This window comes from Octopus bimaculoides, chromosome 5 (genome assembly GCF_046866305.1).
Source record: "Octopus bimaculoides isolate indiv1 chromosome 5, ASM4686630v1, whole genome shotgun sequence".
Lineage (NCBI taxonomy): Eukaryota > Metazoa > Mollusca > Cephalopoda > Octopoda > Octopodidae > Octopus > Octopus bimaculoides.
Genome location: NC_142932.1, coordinates 68163954 through 68181453, shown reverse-complemented (window position 1 = coordinate 68181453; position 17500 = coordinate 68163954). Strand labels below are relative to the sequence as shown.

Below are 17500 nucleotides of genomic sequence, written 5' to 3'. Positions count from 1 at the left end.
GTTTTGAGTTAATCATGCATTATCTTGGAGCTCTGAGATATGTGATTGTTTGTTTTTAGAATGACATTGTAGGGTAGGTAAGAGAGGACATATCTGACTGGTTTGAACATAAAACAAGCAGAATATCTAGGCTGATTATGGCTGGTTTAAATGCTAAAGAGTTAAGAAATAAGTTAGTGTTAGATCTTTCAGTAAGTCACTTAACCCTGCCATCTTGGCAAACCTAGAGACTCTACTAGTTTATGTATGTGGCTTACAGTAAGTGATAAGCTACCTTTTTCTTTTCCCAGCCATGGTCCACAATACCTTTTATATCATCCATAAGCCACACACTGTCAACTAAAGGAAAACCAAGCTGGAATAGTCAAACATAAATTTAATTCAAATAATAATAATAATCCTCTCAGGCACAAAGCCAGAAATTTTGAAGGAGAGAGCTAGTATCAATCCTTAATTTATGGACTTCAAATATATGAAAGGCAAAGTCAACCCCAGTGGCATTTGAATTCAGAACATAAAGCTGGAAGAGATGTTGCTAAGCATTTTGTCTGGTATAAAGAACCAAGAGAAATGCCACTAAGCATCTTTGTTCAATTTTGCAAGCTTACTGCAAGCTTACTTGGGATAGAAGAATGGTTAGTGAGAGCTGTGCGAGCCATGTACAGAGATGCTGCCAGTAAGGTGAGGGTTGGAAATGAGTACAGCAATGAATTCCGGGTAGAGGTAGGGGTCCACCAAGGTTCCGTCCTCAGCCCCCTCTTATTTATCATAGTCCTCCAGGCAATCACAGAGGAGTTCAAGACAGGTTGCCCCTGGGAGCTCCTCTATGCTGATGACCTTGCCCTAATTGCGGAGTCACTATCAGAACTAGAGGAGAAGTTTCAGGTGTGGAAGCAAGGTCTAGAATTGAAGGGCCTTAGAGTCAACCCAGCTAAAACCAAAATCCTAATAAGTAGGAAGGTAGATAAAACACAAACCCCTTCAGGTAGATGGCCCTGCTCAGTATGTAGAAAAGGAGTAGGTAGTAACTCTATAAGATGTACCCGGTGCAAGCTATGGACACATAAGAGGTGCAGCAACATCAAAGGCAGGCTAACTAGCAAGTTAGTTTTTGTTTGTGGCAGATGTTCAGGTGCAATAAAGACTGTAAACAAACAGGAAACAACTTCTATCTCATTCCAGGGTGAAAAACTAGAGGTAGTCGATAGCTTCCACTATCTGGGCGACCAAGTTAGTAGTGGGGGTGGGTGCGCTGAAAGTGTAGCTGCTAGAATAAGAATAGCCTGGGCAAAGTTTAGAGAGCTCTTACCCCTGCTGGCGACAAAGGGACTCTCACTCAGAGTAAAAGGCAGACTGTATGACGCATGCGTACGAACAGCCATGCTACATGGCAGTGAAACATGGGCTGTAACTGCTGAGGACATACGTAAGCTCGCAAAGAATGAAGCCAGTATGCTCCGTTGGATGTGTAATGTCAATGTGAATACCCGTCAGAGTGTAAGTATCTTGAGAGAAAAGCTGAACATTAGAAGCATCAGTTGTGGTGTGCAAGAGAGACGATTGCGCTGGTATGGACATGTGGTGAGAATGGATGAGGATAGCTGCGTGAAAAAGTGCCACACAGTAACAGTTGAGGGAACCCGTGGAAGAGGTAGGCCCAGGAAGACCTGGGCTGAGGTGGTGAGGCAAGACCTTCGTACATTGGGCCTCACCGAGGCGATGACTACTGACCGAGACCTTTGGAAATGTGCTGTGCGTGAGAAGACCCGGCAAGCCAAGTAAGATCGTTGCCAGTGCCCCTGGACTGGCTCTTGTGCGGGTGGCACATGAGATGCACCATTTTGAGCGTGGCCGTTGCCAGTACCGCCTGACTGGCTCCCGTAGGATTTTCGAGTGAGATCGTTGTCAGTGCCCCTGGACTGGCTTGTGCGGGTGGCACATAAAAGACACCATTTCGAGCGTGGCCGTTTTCGTGCGGGTGACACGTAAAAGCACCCACTACACTCTCTGAGTGGTTGGCGTTAGGAAGGGCATCCAGCTGTAGAAACTCTGCCAAATTAGATTGGAACCTGGTGTAGCCATCCGGTTTCACCAGTCCTCAGTCAAATCGTCCAACCCATGCTAGCATGGAAAGCGGACGTTAAACGATGATGATGATGACTGCTTAATAATAAGAACCATCACTAAATATATCTGAATGGGAAAAAAACAGCAAATTAAATAAAAATAGAAGAAATTAAATAGCTGTGTGATTGAGAAGTTTATTTCCTAATCATGTTGTTGCAGGTTCAGTCCCACTATGTGGCATCTTCTGCAAAACCAAAATCTTGTGAGTGTAAATTTAATAGACGGAAGCTGAAAGAAGCCCATCATGTGTGTGTGTGTGTGTGTGTGTGTGCGCGCGCGCACATACTTGTGCATGTGTGTGAGTGCATGGGTGTGTGTGTGTGTGTGTTTGTATCTCCTTGTCTTCACATGTGATAGAAATAAACATGTCACTGTCATATAGGTAGTGCCCCTTGTTCCCAACCTTCCATGAAAAGAAGTCAGGCTAAGAAAAAATATTACCTTACTTGGAAACAAGTGAAGATTAGTGATAGGAAGGGTATCCAACTGTAGAAAATCAGCCTCAATGAATTCCATCTAACCCATTCAACCATGGAAAAGTTGTCATTAAAATGTTGATTCACGAAAACATTTATACACACACAATTTTACGCTAAATAGACAAATGCTCCCACTTCTGAGCCATGTTACTCCTCTTGTGTATCACTGAATTACAAGAAGAAGGGCAAACTGGTACATATGGTTATGGATCATCATTTGTTTCCACATCAAGCCATAAAGATTCCTTGAAAAAGCACTGTGTTGGGAGCAGTGAAATCTCCACTTTTGGTTAATTTTATGGAATAAATCACTGCAGAAAATTAATAAAGTTTTATTATTTATTATTTTTTTAAATAGTTTAGAGGGTGGAAGAGCAGGTGCACATGGCTTCTGCACACCTGAGGCAGATGTAACAAGTATGGTTGATGTTCTTGAACAACTGAAAGTTGATAACTATGAACTTCTAGACAACTGATATTCTGAGAAGGAAAGATTGGGCCAAGTGGGAGGAAAGACACAACAGGGGGTGGGGTGGGGGAGACTGGTAATTGGATATGTTATGAGATAAGTCAGATCTGATGAACAAAGGTCACAGAAAGGCAGTAGAAAAGGCAGAGAGAAAGAGAACAACACATCAGTGGGCCAGAGGCTGGTACATATTGGTGACTTTTGTCTGAAGGTAGTCTATCAGTACTGCTGCAGATTTAGGAGAAGTTAGTGTTAACATATTTAATGTAATGAATTTTAAAGGACTAACTAAAGATAATCACTTGGAATTGTTTCCAAATGTAAAAAAAAAAAAAACAAGAGAGACAATTTCCTACATGCTTCTGCCTTATTAATCCTCATCAGTACAGCACAAACTTCACTGTAGTGATTGAAATGGGGACTGTCAATAAGAAGAAGTACAATACTGTGCAGGTGTAGGCATGGAAATTAAAATGTTAAAATTGTGGTTGCGAAAGAAGTGACGAGACATTCAGTAATAAAATGCAGAATACTGCAAAGGTGTGGACAATGGAGATTAACATGTTAGAGAAAAAAAAAAAAATGATACGGATGAGTAGTTTAATTAACCATTTTTACAAGTTGGGCTGAGTCAAAAAAATAGCTTCTTTATAAGGTTCAGGGTAGGGAATGGGTTAAAGTTGTCCTGAAACATGCTGTGTGGCTGACTACATTCTTTTTTCTGTTTTATCTGGGTCATAAATTTTGGGTGTATCTACTGCAATTGATGTTCAACTCAATTCTTACTTATCACTATTGCTAGTTGCTGATAGTAGAAATACAAAGTGCAACAGACAAGTCTATCATATTTTACATGGTCATTGGTGTGGTGCTAGTGAAGTGGATGGTAATGGTGTCTTCATGTAGCTAATGTTTTAATATTTTTTGGGGGGGGGTTTGGACTAGTGCACATTATGCATTTGCTATTGAAACATTTATTAACCTATAAAATGTGGGAGGTTTTTTGCTGCAATTTGTAGAAATTACAGTTTGTAATGAAGGTTCAAATCAGAATTTGATGCCACATTGCAGGCTGAGATCACATTTTGTCAGTAATGCTCCCTTAATCCTTCAAGATGTTCATCAAGGATCTGTCAGCCCCTCTTTTTCACTAATAATCATCTATTAATGTGAAATACATCTATATATAACTGCTCCAACAAGGGAGCCTCTGTATAGTCACTCAATCAGCTAGAAATAACAGTCAAAACTCTCTAATTACACTTTACACATATCAAAAATTCAAACATACATTAGTGAATGTGATCTTAGTTACACCGCGAGAAACAGCTGGAATGTCTTTGATCACAAGTCTGCTAAACCTGAGTCTACAAGGGTTAAACTACAATATTTTTTTAATTCAATCTAACTAGGGAGCTGCTTTAAATATAATTTAGAATTGTGTTACATGCCTTTCTGTTCTGAGTTCAATTCTTGCTGCAATTAAGTCCATCTCACATGTACAGTTACTAAAATAAGAATCATGTAATTAAACTATTTTCCTGCTGGATGACAAAAGAACTACTTAATTGACTAGTTTGGTGGGTAGGGGGTAGACCCCTTTAGTTGACTAAGCCAGAGGGCCATTTAGTTGACTAGTTAGGAGCAAAAGAGCCATTTAATTGATATTTAATCCATGTTTATAAATATATTTGTAACTTGGTGCCACTAAAGTGATGAATTATTAACCCAGTAATATTGTTGTGTGTATGGATGAGAATAGCTGTATAAAGTGCCAACTACTTTCAGGAGATGGAATCAATGGAAAAAAGAGAAACTAGGAAAATGTAGGATGAAGACTAATCACAGAATGTTGAGCCTCACAGAAGATTAGAAAAGAAGAAAAGACTAAAATGACTTTAGAAAATATTTGCATAATATATAAAAAAATATATCAACACACAACTATATTAAAATATATTTCTAAAAAGAAACTTTTAGATGTAAATCTTAACTTGTGTTTATTTATTAAAAATAACAATGCAATTAATAATGTTTCTGATAAATGAAGGTAGAGAATAGCAACATCCTTGTTAAACATTAGAGAACATTGAAACTGATTAAAATGATGTTAATCAGCAAGCTCATTAGTAAGAGCTGTACAGAGATTTACTTTGATAAATTGTGTTAGAGATTTCTGATAAACTAGAAAGTTCCAGAAAAGAGAAATTACATTTCTAACATCGAAAATATCTTTGTATCAAATTACTGATTTCCAATATCAATGTTTCACTTTATTAATTGTCATCAAATTTAATTACCAACTGCATGGGAAATGGACATTAAATGACAATGATGATGGTGACGATTTTTAAAACAGAAATATTTCTTTGATAATCAAAAAGTGTAAAGTATGTAGATAGGTGAGGGATGTGCAATGTTGTGACTTTTATAGCTGTGATTGGTGTTAACTTCCAGAATATAACAAGTATGTCAATCAAAAGATGTTGTAAAGGAGAGGGCAGCTTAGACTAGGAATGAAGAGTACAGAAAGTGTGACAAGCTAACATGGGAGAAATTGGTGTACTGAAGGTGGTGTGTTGAAAGGAAATATGAGTATTAATAACTATAGAGTTAAGTGTGTGAGGGCAAAGGGGTGTGTGTGTGTGTGTGTGTGTGTGTGTGTGTGCGTCATTGATCTCTATTGAATGATTAAGTAATGGGAAACAAATAACACCACCAATTTTTAGACAGATATAAGCATAGATACACATAGATATTTGGTTCTAATTTCTACATAATGGAAAATGGTGTCCCTACCAGCAATTAATATACACAGAGCAGAGCTAATAGACTAATGACCAAACATAGGTGTGATTTCTGTCACTCCTACGTTACAAGCAGTGCTGCTCCAGGCAAACAGAAACATAGAACTACAAAGATGAAACCCATGGATAGTTATAACTGAAGAGGGCCATACAAATGTGTGTGTGAATGTCTGTGCACATGAATATAGAAGCTTAAAAGTTTAGCTGTCACTTGAAAGTGAGTATGAGATGGTAGCTTGTACCTCACTTTTGTTAGTTGTTTTGGATGACTATGTAGTTGCAAGTAGACACAGGCATCTTTTTAGCCTTTCTACACTTAACTCAATGAAACATCAAGGATGTGACAGCTGGTGGGAGAGAAGGCGGCACCAGCATTGAGCTGGTACTCATTTATAGCTGGATAGATTGAAGCAATATGAACTGAAGTGCCTTGCTCAAGGATACAACACACTGCAAAATCCAGGAATCAAGCTCATGATCTTATGGTCGTAAACCCAACACTCAAATAGGCCACAAATACACATACGCAGGCATATGTAAGTTACTAAAGGAGTTATGGCACAACTGAATTGGGAAGAAAATTAACCTAGATGACAGAGAGTTGCCATTTATATCATGTTAGAGTAACCTGATGCCTTCTTCATAGTGAGACAACTACAGGAGAAACCTTAACTAAGAAGACTAAGTAAGCTCAATCCGGAAAAAGCCTTGACAGAGTTCCATGCTCTGTAGTCTGTGGTTGCTAAAGAATCTAGGAGTAGATGAGTAGCTTGTGTGAATTATTGATAACCATGTACACAGATGCCATCAGCAATGTGAGTGTTAGGTATGAGTCCATGAAGAAATTTGACATTCTCAAAGGTGTCACTCAGGGCTTTGTTCTCAGCCTGTCTCTTATTTTTTATAATTCTCCAGGTTATATCAGACAAGCTTAAAACCAGTTGTCCATGGGAACTCTTGTAGTTGAATCTGCGCAAGATTTAGAAAATTAATTCTGAAATTGGAAGCAAAACTAAGAATTGAGATGCCTTTATGTAAACTATCAAAGACTGAAGTTTTAGATAGACAGAAAGCAGATAGGACTTTAATTACTGCCTTCTGGGAAATGGCCGTGCAATATGCAGAAAAGGTGACAGTAGATATCCCATGAGGTATACACAATATAAACAATAGATGCATAAGAGGTAAGTTGATAGAAATAGAGACTTTGTGTGCAACTTTGTAAGTACAAATGCTGTATGGTAGTGAGACAGAGGCCTTTAATGCAGAGAATTTATGAAAAATGGACAGTAATGAAGCAAACCATTCTGTTTGGGATATATAACATTAATGTGTATAAATGACACAACATGAATGGGCAGAGAGAAAAACTGGGTAAAAAACAAATCAAATGTAGTCTCCAAGAAAGACCCGCACTGGTAGGGACATGAGATGCATATGGAGGTCAGTAATGTAAAGAAATGTCTCACATTTGAAGTGAAAGGAATCTGTTGAAGAGGAAGACATGGGACTAAGTGGAGAAGACAGATCTCAAAAAACTGAGAAGAGGACAAAAGACTATAACAAGTGACAAAATGCTATGCTGAAAATCTTCCTGACCCATGCAATTATACAAAAATAAATAAATAAAATGATAAATGGTGATAGAAGTTGGGATGATTAACACCTACATTTGGACCTATCATGCCCTTTAAGTTCATGTTAAGTTTCCCTGTCACCAACCAACTTTGTTACTATTTACTACCACTATTTTTAAGACTCACTTATTTATCACTTACTTCTGCTCTCCGATCACTTTCGCTTTTTCACATTATTCTCCCTTTTTTCACTCCTTCACAATTCTCATTCTCTATCTCTCTCTCTCTCTCTCTCTCTCTTTCAATCCCTCTCAGAATAGAGGCAACACAGAGAAGAGGAGATTCTCCTCAAATTGTTGTTTGGGAGGAGATAACCTCTCCAGTGTTGGTGCCATAATAAAATGTTTCCCAGTATATTCTGTCAAGTTGTTGGCAATAGGAAAGACATCTAGCTATAGAAATTATGCCAAAAATAGAACATATGAATGTGATGTGATTTCTGGTTCATCTAGGAAGATGGTAACTCTGAATATGAACTGATTCAGACTGTGCTTAACATCTAACACATGCTAGCATGGAAAAATGGATGTAAAATGATAATAAAGTCACATACACACAAAAAAATTTCTAAAATATTTAGGGGTTCTGTCTGTCTGTCAGCCTGCTCCTATCTCTCTCCAGCAAGAGACCCGTTTCAGCCCCTCTATCAGAGTTTAACCCCTCATCATCAGGAATAAAACCACCTCCCTCAATACCCTGCCACTTCTCAGTTGAGGGGATCTTTGTTTTGCAAGTTACTTGATGACTTTACCAGTACCAGTTTCCAACAAAAAGCATTCAGTACACTCTGTAAACTGATTGGCATTAGGAAGAGCATCGAGCCATGTCACAGTTGATAGTAGAGCTTAGTGCAGTCCTTTAGCTTGGCATCTCCTGAGAAACCATCCAACCCAAGCCTGCATAGAAAGCGAATATTAAATGATGATAATGATACACACACACACACACACACACATACATACATAAAAAAAAACTCAGTGAAATCCCAATGGTAATCCAAAAGAAGCAGAATTCTAGGAAATTACACCCACACACACACACATGCATACACAGGTCCACAAACATCATTCACTTAGCAACAGTTGTCAGACACAATTGTAACTTGTGCTGCTATACAAATTCTCCAGGTTTGTCAGTAATCTTCAGATCAATGTTCCTCACAGAAAGAAACAAGAAATCAACAGCAACTTTTATAAGCATGATTAGATATTTTTTTTATTGATAGGTTGCTAAGTCAATTGCCTCTCACAGAAACCAGATTCAGAAAATAACAAGAAAATGAATTACAAACCAAGCCAGGAATGTTATCTTTATCAGTTACCATGGATTCTACAAGTCTGCATCACCATCATGATAATAATAATAATCAACAAGATAACAAAACAAAGAATTTTGTTTTCTTTTCTTTCTACCTAGATTCTATTATCCTCATTCTTAGAGAAGGAATTGCTGAGGAATAGCCAGAGCAAAGGTGGTGCTGAGCTTCATTATATTTGGTTAACTTGTTAAGATAAGATTGACTTGGTTTGTTTCTTTGAACAAATTCATTTGTGTGGGAGAGAGAAAGAGAAAGAAAGAGGAAAATGAGAGGAGAGAGGGGGGAGGAAGGAAAGTAGAGAGAAGGAGAGAGGAAAGAGAGGAGAAGAATATTTGAAACTTGTTTTATTGCTCTTTAGTCTTCCGCCAGCTATGATCAAGCAGACTCTCTAAGGATGGCATTCTAACCATGAGCAACCTGTGTTTTTAAGCACCTTTGGCCCCACTCCCACAAAAGAAACAGTGTAAAGGGGACTACATTATTTAATGTGCTGCCCTTCTGTTTTTGAGGGTTTGCTCTAGCATCTCATCACTACCATCCTATCTTTCCAGTTATACCCATCCACCCACTCTCATTAAACACAAGGTGGCTATGTATTATCTCTATAGCAAGACACCAACACTATCATAGCCTCTCAGCACCTGACATGAATCCACCCAACTCCCAAACACTCCCCCTCTCCACTAAGTCAATGGGCTTTTTCGGTTTCTTTCCTTTTTCCTTTTCCTCTCTTGCAAGTTACTTAGCAGCTTCACAAGCGTTGGAGGTACAATAGAAACACCCAGTATACACTGTAAAGTGGTTAGTATAAAGAAGGGTATCTGACTGTAGAAACCATTCCAAAGCTGACATTGGGGCCATTGCATCACTGCATCTTGCTGGATCATGTCAAACTGTTCAACCCATGCTAGCAAGGAAAATAGATGCTAAATGATGATGTAATTTCAGGGAGATATGGCTGCTATTTCAAGCTGATTAAGAAAACACTAGAGGTACCTGTACTGACTTGTGTTTTTCAGCTATTTTCCAACAGCATCACATATAATAAGCATATTTAGGTTCCTTTGTGTTTTCTTTGTTTCAAAAGAAAAAAGAAAAAAAAGCAAAGTTAAAAAATTTTGGATGTTTCTTTCCTTACCATTTCTAGACGTGATATAATTTTGTAAATTTTTCCATTTTGCAATTCTGCTAAATACATTTTGTTTGTACGCAGAGAAAAAGTCAATCACAGCATACAAACCACCACTGTACCACATACAATTAACCACCACATGTCAGAAATAGAGCAGCAAAAAGAGATCAACACATTCTAACTGCAACATTGCCACAGACAATTAACCACTGTATGTCAAGATGTGCATTGTTGTCTTCTACTAGACAGAGGCATGCTGTAGAGAGCATTTAATCATTCAGGCTGTAACCTAAGGGCCAAAGAGACACCTGGATCAGGGCTGACTTGGGACTTATCTAACAACGTTATCCCAAGATTCCTCAATACCAGTTTTAATAGAACATAGGTTTGCATCTATGTGATATTAATTTACTTAGTTTTATGTTTTCAGTCCAGAGACTTAGTATTTGCAAACTAGAAAAATACATGTTGGAAGTTAAAATTTAGTGTTGTGGATATGCAACATGGAACTACAAAATGCTAAATGGAACTACATGGTACTACAAATTTCTACAGCATGCTGTTATAGGATTCTTTAACAAGGAACAACAAAATACTATATGATGGTACAAAATGCAACATGGGACTACAAAATTCCACAGCATGGAGTTACAAAATGCTACGAGAAGCTGCAAAGTTCTACAACATGAAGCTATAAAATACATAGAGTTATAAAATGATATAACATGAAGTTACAAAATGTGACAAATCCTGATATCCCAGGCAGTTATTTCTCAACATGTATCAACTAATTAATATTGACTTCTATATTAGACTTACCTATTTTTATATTACTATATATATATATATAAATATATATACACATACACATAACATTATGTGAGAGAGAGAGAGAATGTGCATGTGTATACACATACATACAAACATAAACCTCCACAACATATATACTTTAACACAGAGATATTCTTAAGAAATTCTAAACTGAACAAATTAAAACTGTTATGTTTGTTTTAATAAATTAAATAATGAAAATAGATTTTTGTTACTGTTGAAATAATAGAACAACTCCATCATTATAGCCACTCCTACAATGTTACAACTAAACATAAGGTTAAATACTTGGCAAGCTAATGCTCATGCCCATTAAGAGCAACTACTACTACACCGTATAGTAGTTTACTACAGATGAATACTTAACAAGCTATTGTTCCTGTTTATTAAGGGAGATTACTAAATTAGTTTACTATAGTGTATAGCAGTTTAGTTCAGTTGAAGACAGACAGGTATCAATAGCAGTTAATGAACTCAGGTGTGGAATTTACTAATATTAGATATTACATGTTTGTTTGTGTCAATTTTCACCCAAGTTGAACCAACTCCACTCAGTGATTCCACACCACTGCAAACAAAAACTGACTGCACTCACTGATCACAGATGTCCAATGTGGAGACCATCAACTAATCACAATTCTAATACTGGATACCATATATCTGCGAGAACCAGATATTGATTTTAAATCCTACTTGATTATATAACCTCACTGTTTACAAACAAACAGGCACCATCCAAGTGATTGCCATTAATTTACTTAAACACACATTCCACTTTCTGGCTTTTAAATGTCCTCTCGCTCTTCACTGCATTTTCAATTCCTACTATAACAGCCTCTGCTCTTCAGAGCCATCTGGCCTTATGCCACCACCACTCAAGTATTCTTATTCCACTCATCTCTTCTCTTATCACTTTTGTTGTGTCTACCCCATCACAAGCCTTACACAAATCACTGACCAGTCCCTCCGTCTAAGAATGTTATCTCTCTGGAATTCCCGTCTTGATTATATCTTTCCTAACAAAGGTTCAAGAGGAACATCAATCTCACTGGCCTGGTAGAACCTGTAAAGGCCATGAGCATTGTCCCTACTCTCTAGACACAGCATGTAAAAATAAAAAAAACATCCCAGGAGGGCCACAAGTATGATCGTATTGTGGATAATAGAGTATATGGCCAAACCTATAAAGGTGCTTTTCAAGCAGGAGCAATGAATTGAATATTGATAGTTGATACAAATTCTAAAAAATAAAGAAGGAGGATTTGATAGAGATAAAAATGGTCAAACACTTACAGCTTGAGTTAAGTTTGCTGCTCTCATTGTCCATGTCTCATAGTTACACAGCAGAATGGTACAAATGAGAATCTACTTGATATAAATTTTTGTGCCCTTATGGATCACCAATCGAGAACAACAACAGAATACCATACACATCTATCTCATGTATACTGACTTACAGCAATGAATGTGGCACCAGACTAATTGATTTGCTCAACTTCTTCCAGAATCTTGTTATTTTGAGTATGATAGAAATCTTTTCAGATGGTAATATGCCAGTAAATAAATATGATGTCATCATCAGAATATTTGAGGTGAGTGACAATGAAATCTCATCTCACAGTGTTACTTAAGTAATTCTCTAGTGCAATCTCCACAATCCAGTTAATGGTGTTGTTGAAGAGCATTGGAGAAAGAACAAATCCTTGCTGGACACCTGAGCAAATTTGAAAGAAGTTGGATTTCCTACTGTAACAGCAAACCTTTGTTCACGTAGAATTAATATAAAACATTACTGGTATCTAAATTGCTACAGCTACTATACTAGTAAAGAAATGTTAAATGCACTAATAAGGAGGACTCTACACAGTCACCATCTTTAAAAAAGCAATGATACACTGGATTAATGTCGTTCATGATATCTAACAAGAGAAGCTGATTGGTCATGGCTAGAATAGGTCTACTTGATAAGAGCTGGCTTAGGGCTGAACAGTAACAACAGTCAATGTCCTTTTGTATAACTGATAACACCAAATAAGCAGAAATAATATCAATAGTTTTAAAACTAATGACTGGGATTGTAGAAAAAGCTGTTTCAGGAGTAATTTGAAGACCTTGTAAACCCAGTTCCCTTGGTTGATGTCTATAAACAAGTTTTACTAAATTATCATACAACTTAGAGTTATCTAGGTTAAACACATCCTCTTTGATTTGATATCATGTTTATATAAATCTTCATTGATTTGGTATGGGGTTACTGCTTTGTCCTATGAAATGTGTTCCATCTTTCAAGATCTCAGCGACCAAAGCATAGTCTAACACAAGAACTAAGGATTATGGTAATTGACACAATCCACTTACTCTTTCCCGTTCCAGTGCTGCTTTTTCTACAATTTCATCATGTTTTTTCTTGAGTTGGTTGATGAGTTCCTGCTCAACCTGTAACTCATTCATTTCAGTCTGGTGTTCCCCTTCTAATAAGGCCTGTTCCAATTCCAACTGAAAGAAAAACAAAAGTGGAGATTATAACGATTCTTCATATGGGTAGTGTTGTAGATGTGCAACATGGAATTACAAAATGCTAAATAGAACTTCATGGTGCTACAAATTTCTACAGAAATGGTTTGACTCATAGCCACATACATTTGTAGGAGAGAAAAGGGTTTGACACATGGATGTGATCATTTGTGAGGAAGAAAAGTGGTTCAAATCATAAGTGAAGATGTTTGTAGAATTACTTTGCATTTCATTGCTTGTTGATAAATGTAATCATAAACCTTTTGAAATAAAAGTAGTGACTTATCTTTAGAACTTGTATTTAATAAATTATTGACTTTTTAATACACCTGAGTTGGGTATAAATGTCATACATTTATGTCCTACTCTCCTCTGAAACACAAACAACATGGAGTATTGCATCCAGGAACAATCTTTTAGTTATTCAGAAGTGTCATTATCAAAATGTTGTCTTTTTATTTATATCAGAAAAGTATTTCAGCATTAGCTAGTAATAGTTATTTTGGGCATGTAACAAAATCACTCACACACACACACACACACACACACACACACACACAGAGTCATTTTAATATTCACTTTCTAGGCTTGCATCTGACTAAGCTTATTGAGATAGATTTTCTATGGCTGGATACCCTTCCTGTTGCCAACCCTCATCTGTTTCCAAGCAAGGTAATATTTCTCCCAAGGTCAGATATGTTTTCACAAAATATTGGAAATGAATGGCACTGCTTTCATGGCACTGACACTCATTTACAATTATTGTGATTCCAAGACAAGGACACACACACGCAACATGTTTCTTTCACTTTCTGACTACCAGATCTATTCACAAAGCTTTGATCAACCCAGGGCTATAGGAGAAGGCACTTGCCTATGGTGCTATGCTGTGAGACTGAACATGAAACCATGTGGTAGGAAACCAAATTCATTAACCACACATTATGATCAACAGATTGATAGCTTGACAAACAGACAGATAAAGATGGATGGATATATATATATATATATATAAACAGAGAGAGAGAGAGAGAGAGAGAAAGAGAGAGAGATCAAATATTAACATACTTCTCTGATAGCTTCATTCTCCTGGTTTTCAATTTCTACAATTTCTTTCTTCAAGCCTGCAATTTTCAACAGTAATTCTCCCTTTGATTTCTTCAATCTGCCCAGTTGACGCCACAATTCAGATTCCTTAGAAGAAACACAGAAATAGATTTCATACAGAATTGCAAATTCAATGAAGTAAAACTCATCAACTTCTGAGAAGTGATGGTGGTCTTCTAAGTAGTAGTGATACCAGTAAAATAATGAGGCTGACTCAACAGACTAGCTGTCAGCCACTTTATAAAATTGGGCAGAAAAACAAGTGATTTCTTTTTCATTGTTTTCTGACTTCTAATCTGTCTGCTGTTGACAAAACAAAACAACGAGGTGAAGTATGATGCCACACGTACAAAATATGCAATTATAAACCTAAAATAATAGTTCTAAACAGAATTCAATAAAGCAATATTGAACATTATAGACTAGAAAAGGAAGTGGTAAATAAAACAAGAAAGATTGGTTATTGAAGACTTTTGAATCTTGATTTGAAACACTGTCTTATGTTTTAAGGAAGTTTTATTTTACTTGCTGGGTCTGCAAGAAAGAGCAGTGCCCATGACCTTTGCAACCCTTCAAGACTGGTGTGATTTATACCACTGATGATCCTCTTGAACCTTTGTAAGTTAACACCTGTGGAACAGGCACAAGTAGGGAACATCAAAGAGAAAATTGTCTCAGTGAAACAAAATGAAGACCAGACAGTTCCGTGTCATGTATGATTCCAATATTAGTTTTAGCAGAGCATTCACCTCCAACAACATACATTCCCCAAGACACTAAAATAATTAAGTCTCTACACCAATTCTTGCCAGAGTTAAGGTAACAAATTTACAACTGCTACAATTATTCTACCTTATTTCCTCAGTGCTATACAAGGTAATATGTCTCGTCTAGATTTTTAACAGACTCTCGTCTCTCTCTCCCTCATCACATATTATTACAAACACTCATACACGAGGCAAAGATAAAACGTTAGGTCTGTAAGAGTTACTTCCCTTCAATTATTATCGCTAATTTAAAATTTACTTCGTTTTGCTCAGCAGCGAAAGTAGTTTTACGTCTTATTATACACACACATATATACCCTCGTTTCTAATCCGTGCGCACATGCGCACACACCGCCTCCCTGATTCTGATACCTACCTACAGACACACCTGGTTCTAGTCCCTGCCTACCTTGGAATCCATTATCAAACCCTCCAGAATATTCTACATTAGCTAAGAGAAGTAACCTCATGCTGGCTTTAAACTAAAACTGATCTTAATTGAAATGCTGTAACTAGTTATGCTATTAATAGTAGATGTTAATGGTTATGCTGAGTTCAGATCTTCCCAAAGTCAGTCTCACAGCTCATCCTTCAGTGGTTGACATAAAAAGGTATCATTCAAATATAGGGGTTGATATAATGAACAGCTTAGCAGCATTTCGTCTGTCTTTACAATCTGAGTTCAAATTCTGCTGAGGTTGAATTTACCTTTCCTTCTTTTCAGGGTCAATAAAATAAGTATCAGTTGAGTACTGGAGTCAATGTAATCAGTTTAGCTCCTCCCCGAAATTGCTGGCCTTGTGCCTAAATTTGAAATCGTGATTATTATTATTATTATTATTATTATTATTATTATTATTATTATTATTATTATTATTATTATTATTATTATTTAGGTGGTAAGCTGACAGAATTTTTAGCAAGCTGGGCAAATTGCTTAGCAGAATTTCATATTTCAGTACATTTTCAGTTCAAATTCCACTGAAGTCAACTTTGCCATTCATGATTGATAAAATAAGTACCAGTTGGGCTCTGGGGTTGATGTAATCGACTTACTCACTGCACCAAAATTACTGGCCTTGTGCCTAAATTTGAAACCATTATTTCAAAGACAGTGGAAGGCAGAAATTGTAAGAATCCAGACTAATAATGGTAGAATTGGAAGGGAACCGAACCAAAAAATGGCAAAAGAATCACAGGTTCCATCCACTCGGTGAACTATTACAGTTTCATCATCATTTAACGTCTGTTTTCCATGCTGGCATGGGTCGGACGATTTGACCAGAGCTGGCAAGCAGGGGAGCTGTACCAGGTTCCAGTCTAATTTAGCTTGGTTTTTATGACTGGATGGCCTTCCTGATGCCAACCACTTCACAGAGTATGCTAGGTGATTTTCACGTGGCACTAACACAGGGCTCTTGCAGGCTAATTCTCTTCTGTAGGGGAAGCAACATCAACACCTCTGCTGTGGAGGATGGGTCAGCAAGGTGTCAGATGTCCTTTGACATCTCCTATGTAAGGTTTAGTGTCTTGAGATCATCCTTCAGTACTTCATCCTATGTCTGCCTGGGTCTTTTTTTTTGACAAGGTATTGGTTGACCTTAAGGCTGCAGAAAAGGGTATTAGCCCAGGATGCCATGTAATGTTATCATAACTGGGACCTTGTGGTGACAAACAAACCTCTTAACCATTTGGCCATGATGTGCCTAGACAATACACATATAACATACATTTATGTGTGTCTGTAAGATCACTCATCATCTCCTTATCACTCATCCCTGTACCACTCACCTATCTACTGTACTATTTTGCAGCAGTAATTAATGAAAATAGAACCAGTTACTACATTTCATAACCTCATTCTTTCAGTACTGCAAATTATCACCCACTCCCTTTCTCCTGGTCCACATAACCACCCTGACTCATATTTACTATCAATCCTCTTCACCTTTGTTCACCCTCAATATACTTCCAAGCACCTTCACTCCTATTTCTATCCATTTTTAGCACACACTCCCACCTACATTCTTACAACTTTTTCCTGTTCATCTTGATTCCTCTGTCTTCAGGATGTCATCTATCTACCTTTACGGACAAGTTATCTTTAGTGTATACTCTGGTTCTTCATCTCATCCCCCCCCACTCACCCATATATAATGAAGAGTTATCATAGATCTTTTCCACAACAATAAAATAGTTCTTGTTCCTCCCACCACAGAATAACCTCTGAACAGCTCACATAAATCTACCTCTTTCATAATCCCACTCAGTTGAGGGGTCCATTTAGTCTAGCAAGTTGCAAAGTGACCTCA

General features: G+C 37.3%; 1 protein-coding gene across 29 annotated transcripts in view; it reads right to left on the bottom strand.

Moving 5' to 3' along the window:
* The window catches only part of LOC106869304 (pleckstrin homology-like domain family B member 2), a 458421-nt gene that overhangs the window by 119577 nt on the left and 321344 nt on the right, over positions 1–17500 (bottom strand). For all 29 annotated transcript variants that reach the window (XM_089352366.1, XM_089352371.1, XM_089352379.1 and 26 more), the window contains 2 exons: positions 14383–14508; positions 13159–13296 (listed from right to left, as the gene is read on the bottom strand). In XM_089352366.1, coding sequence (XP_089208492.1) covers positions 13159–13296; positions 14383–14508 — 264 coding nt within the window. The remainder of the gene's footprint in view (positions 1–13158; positions 13297–14382; positions 14509–17500) is intronic.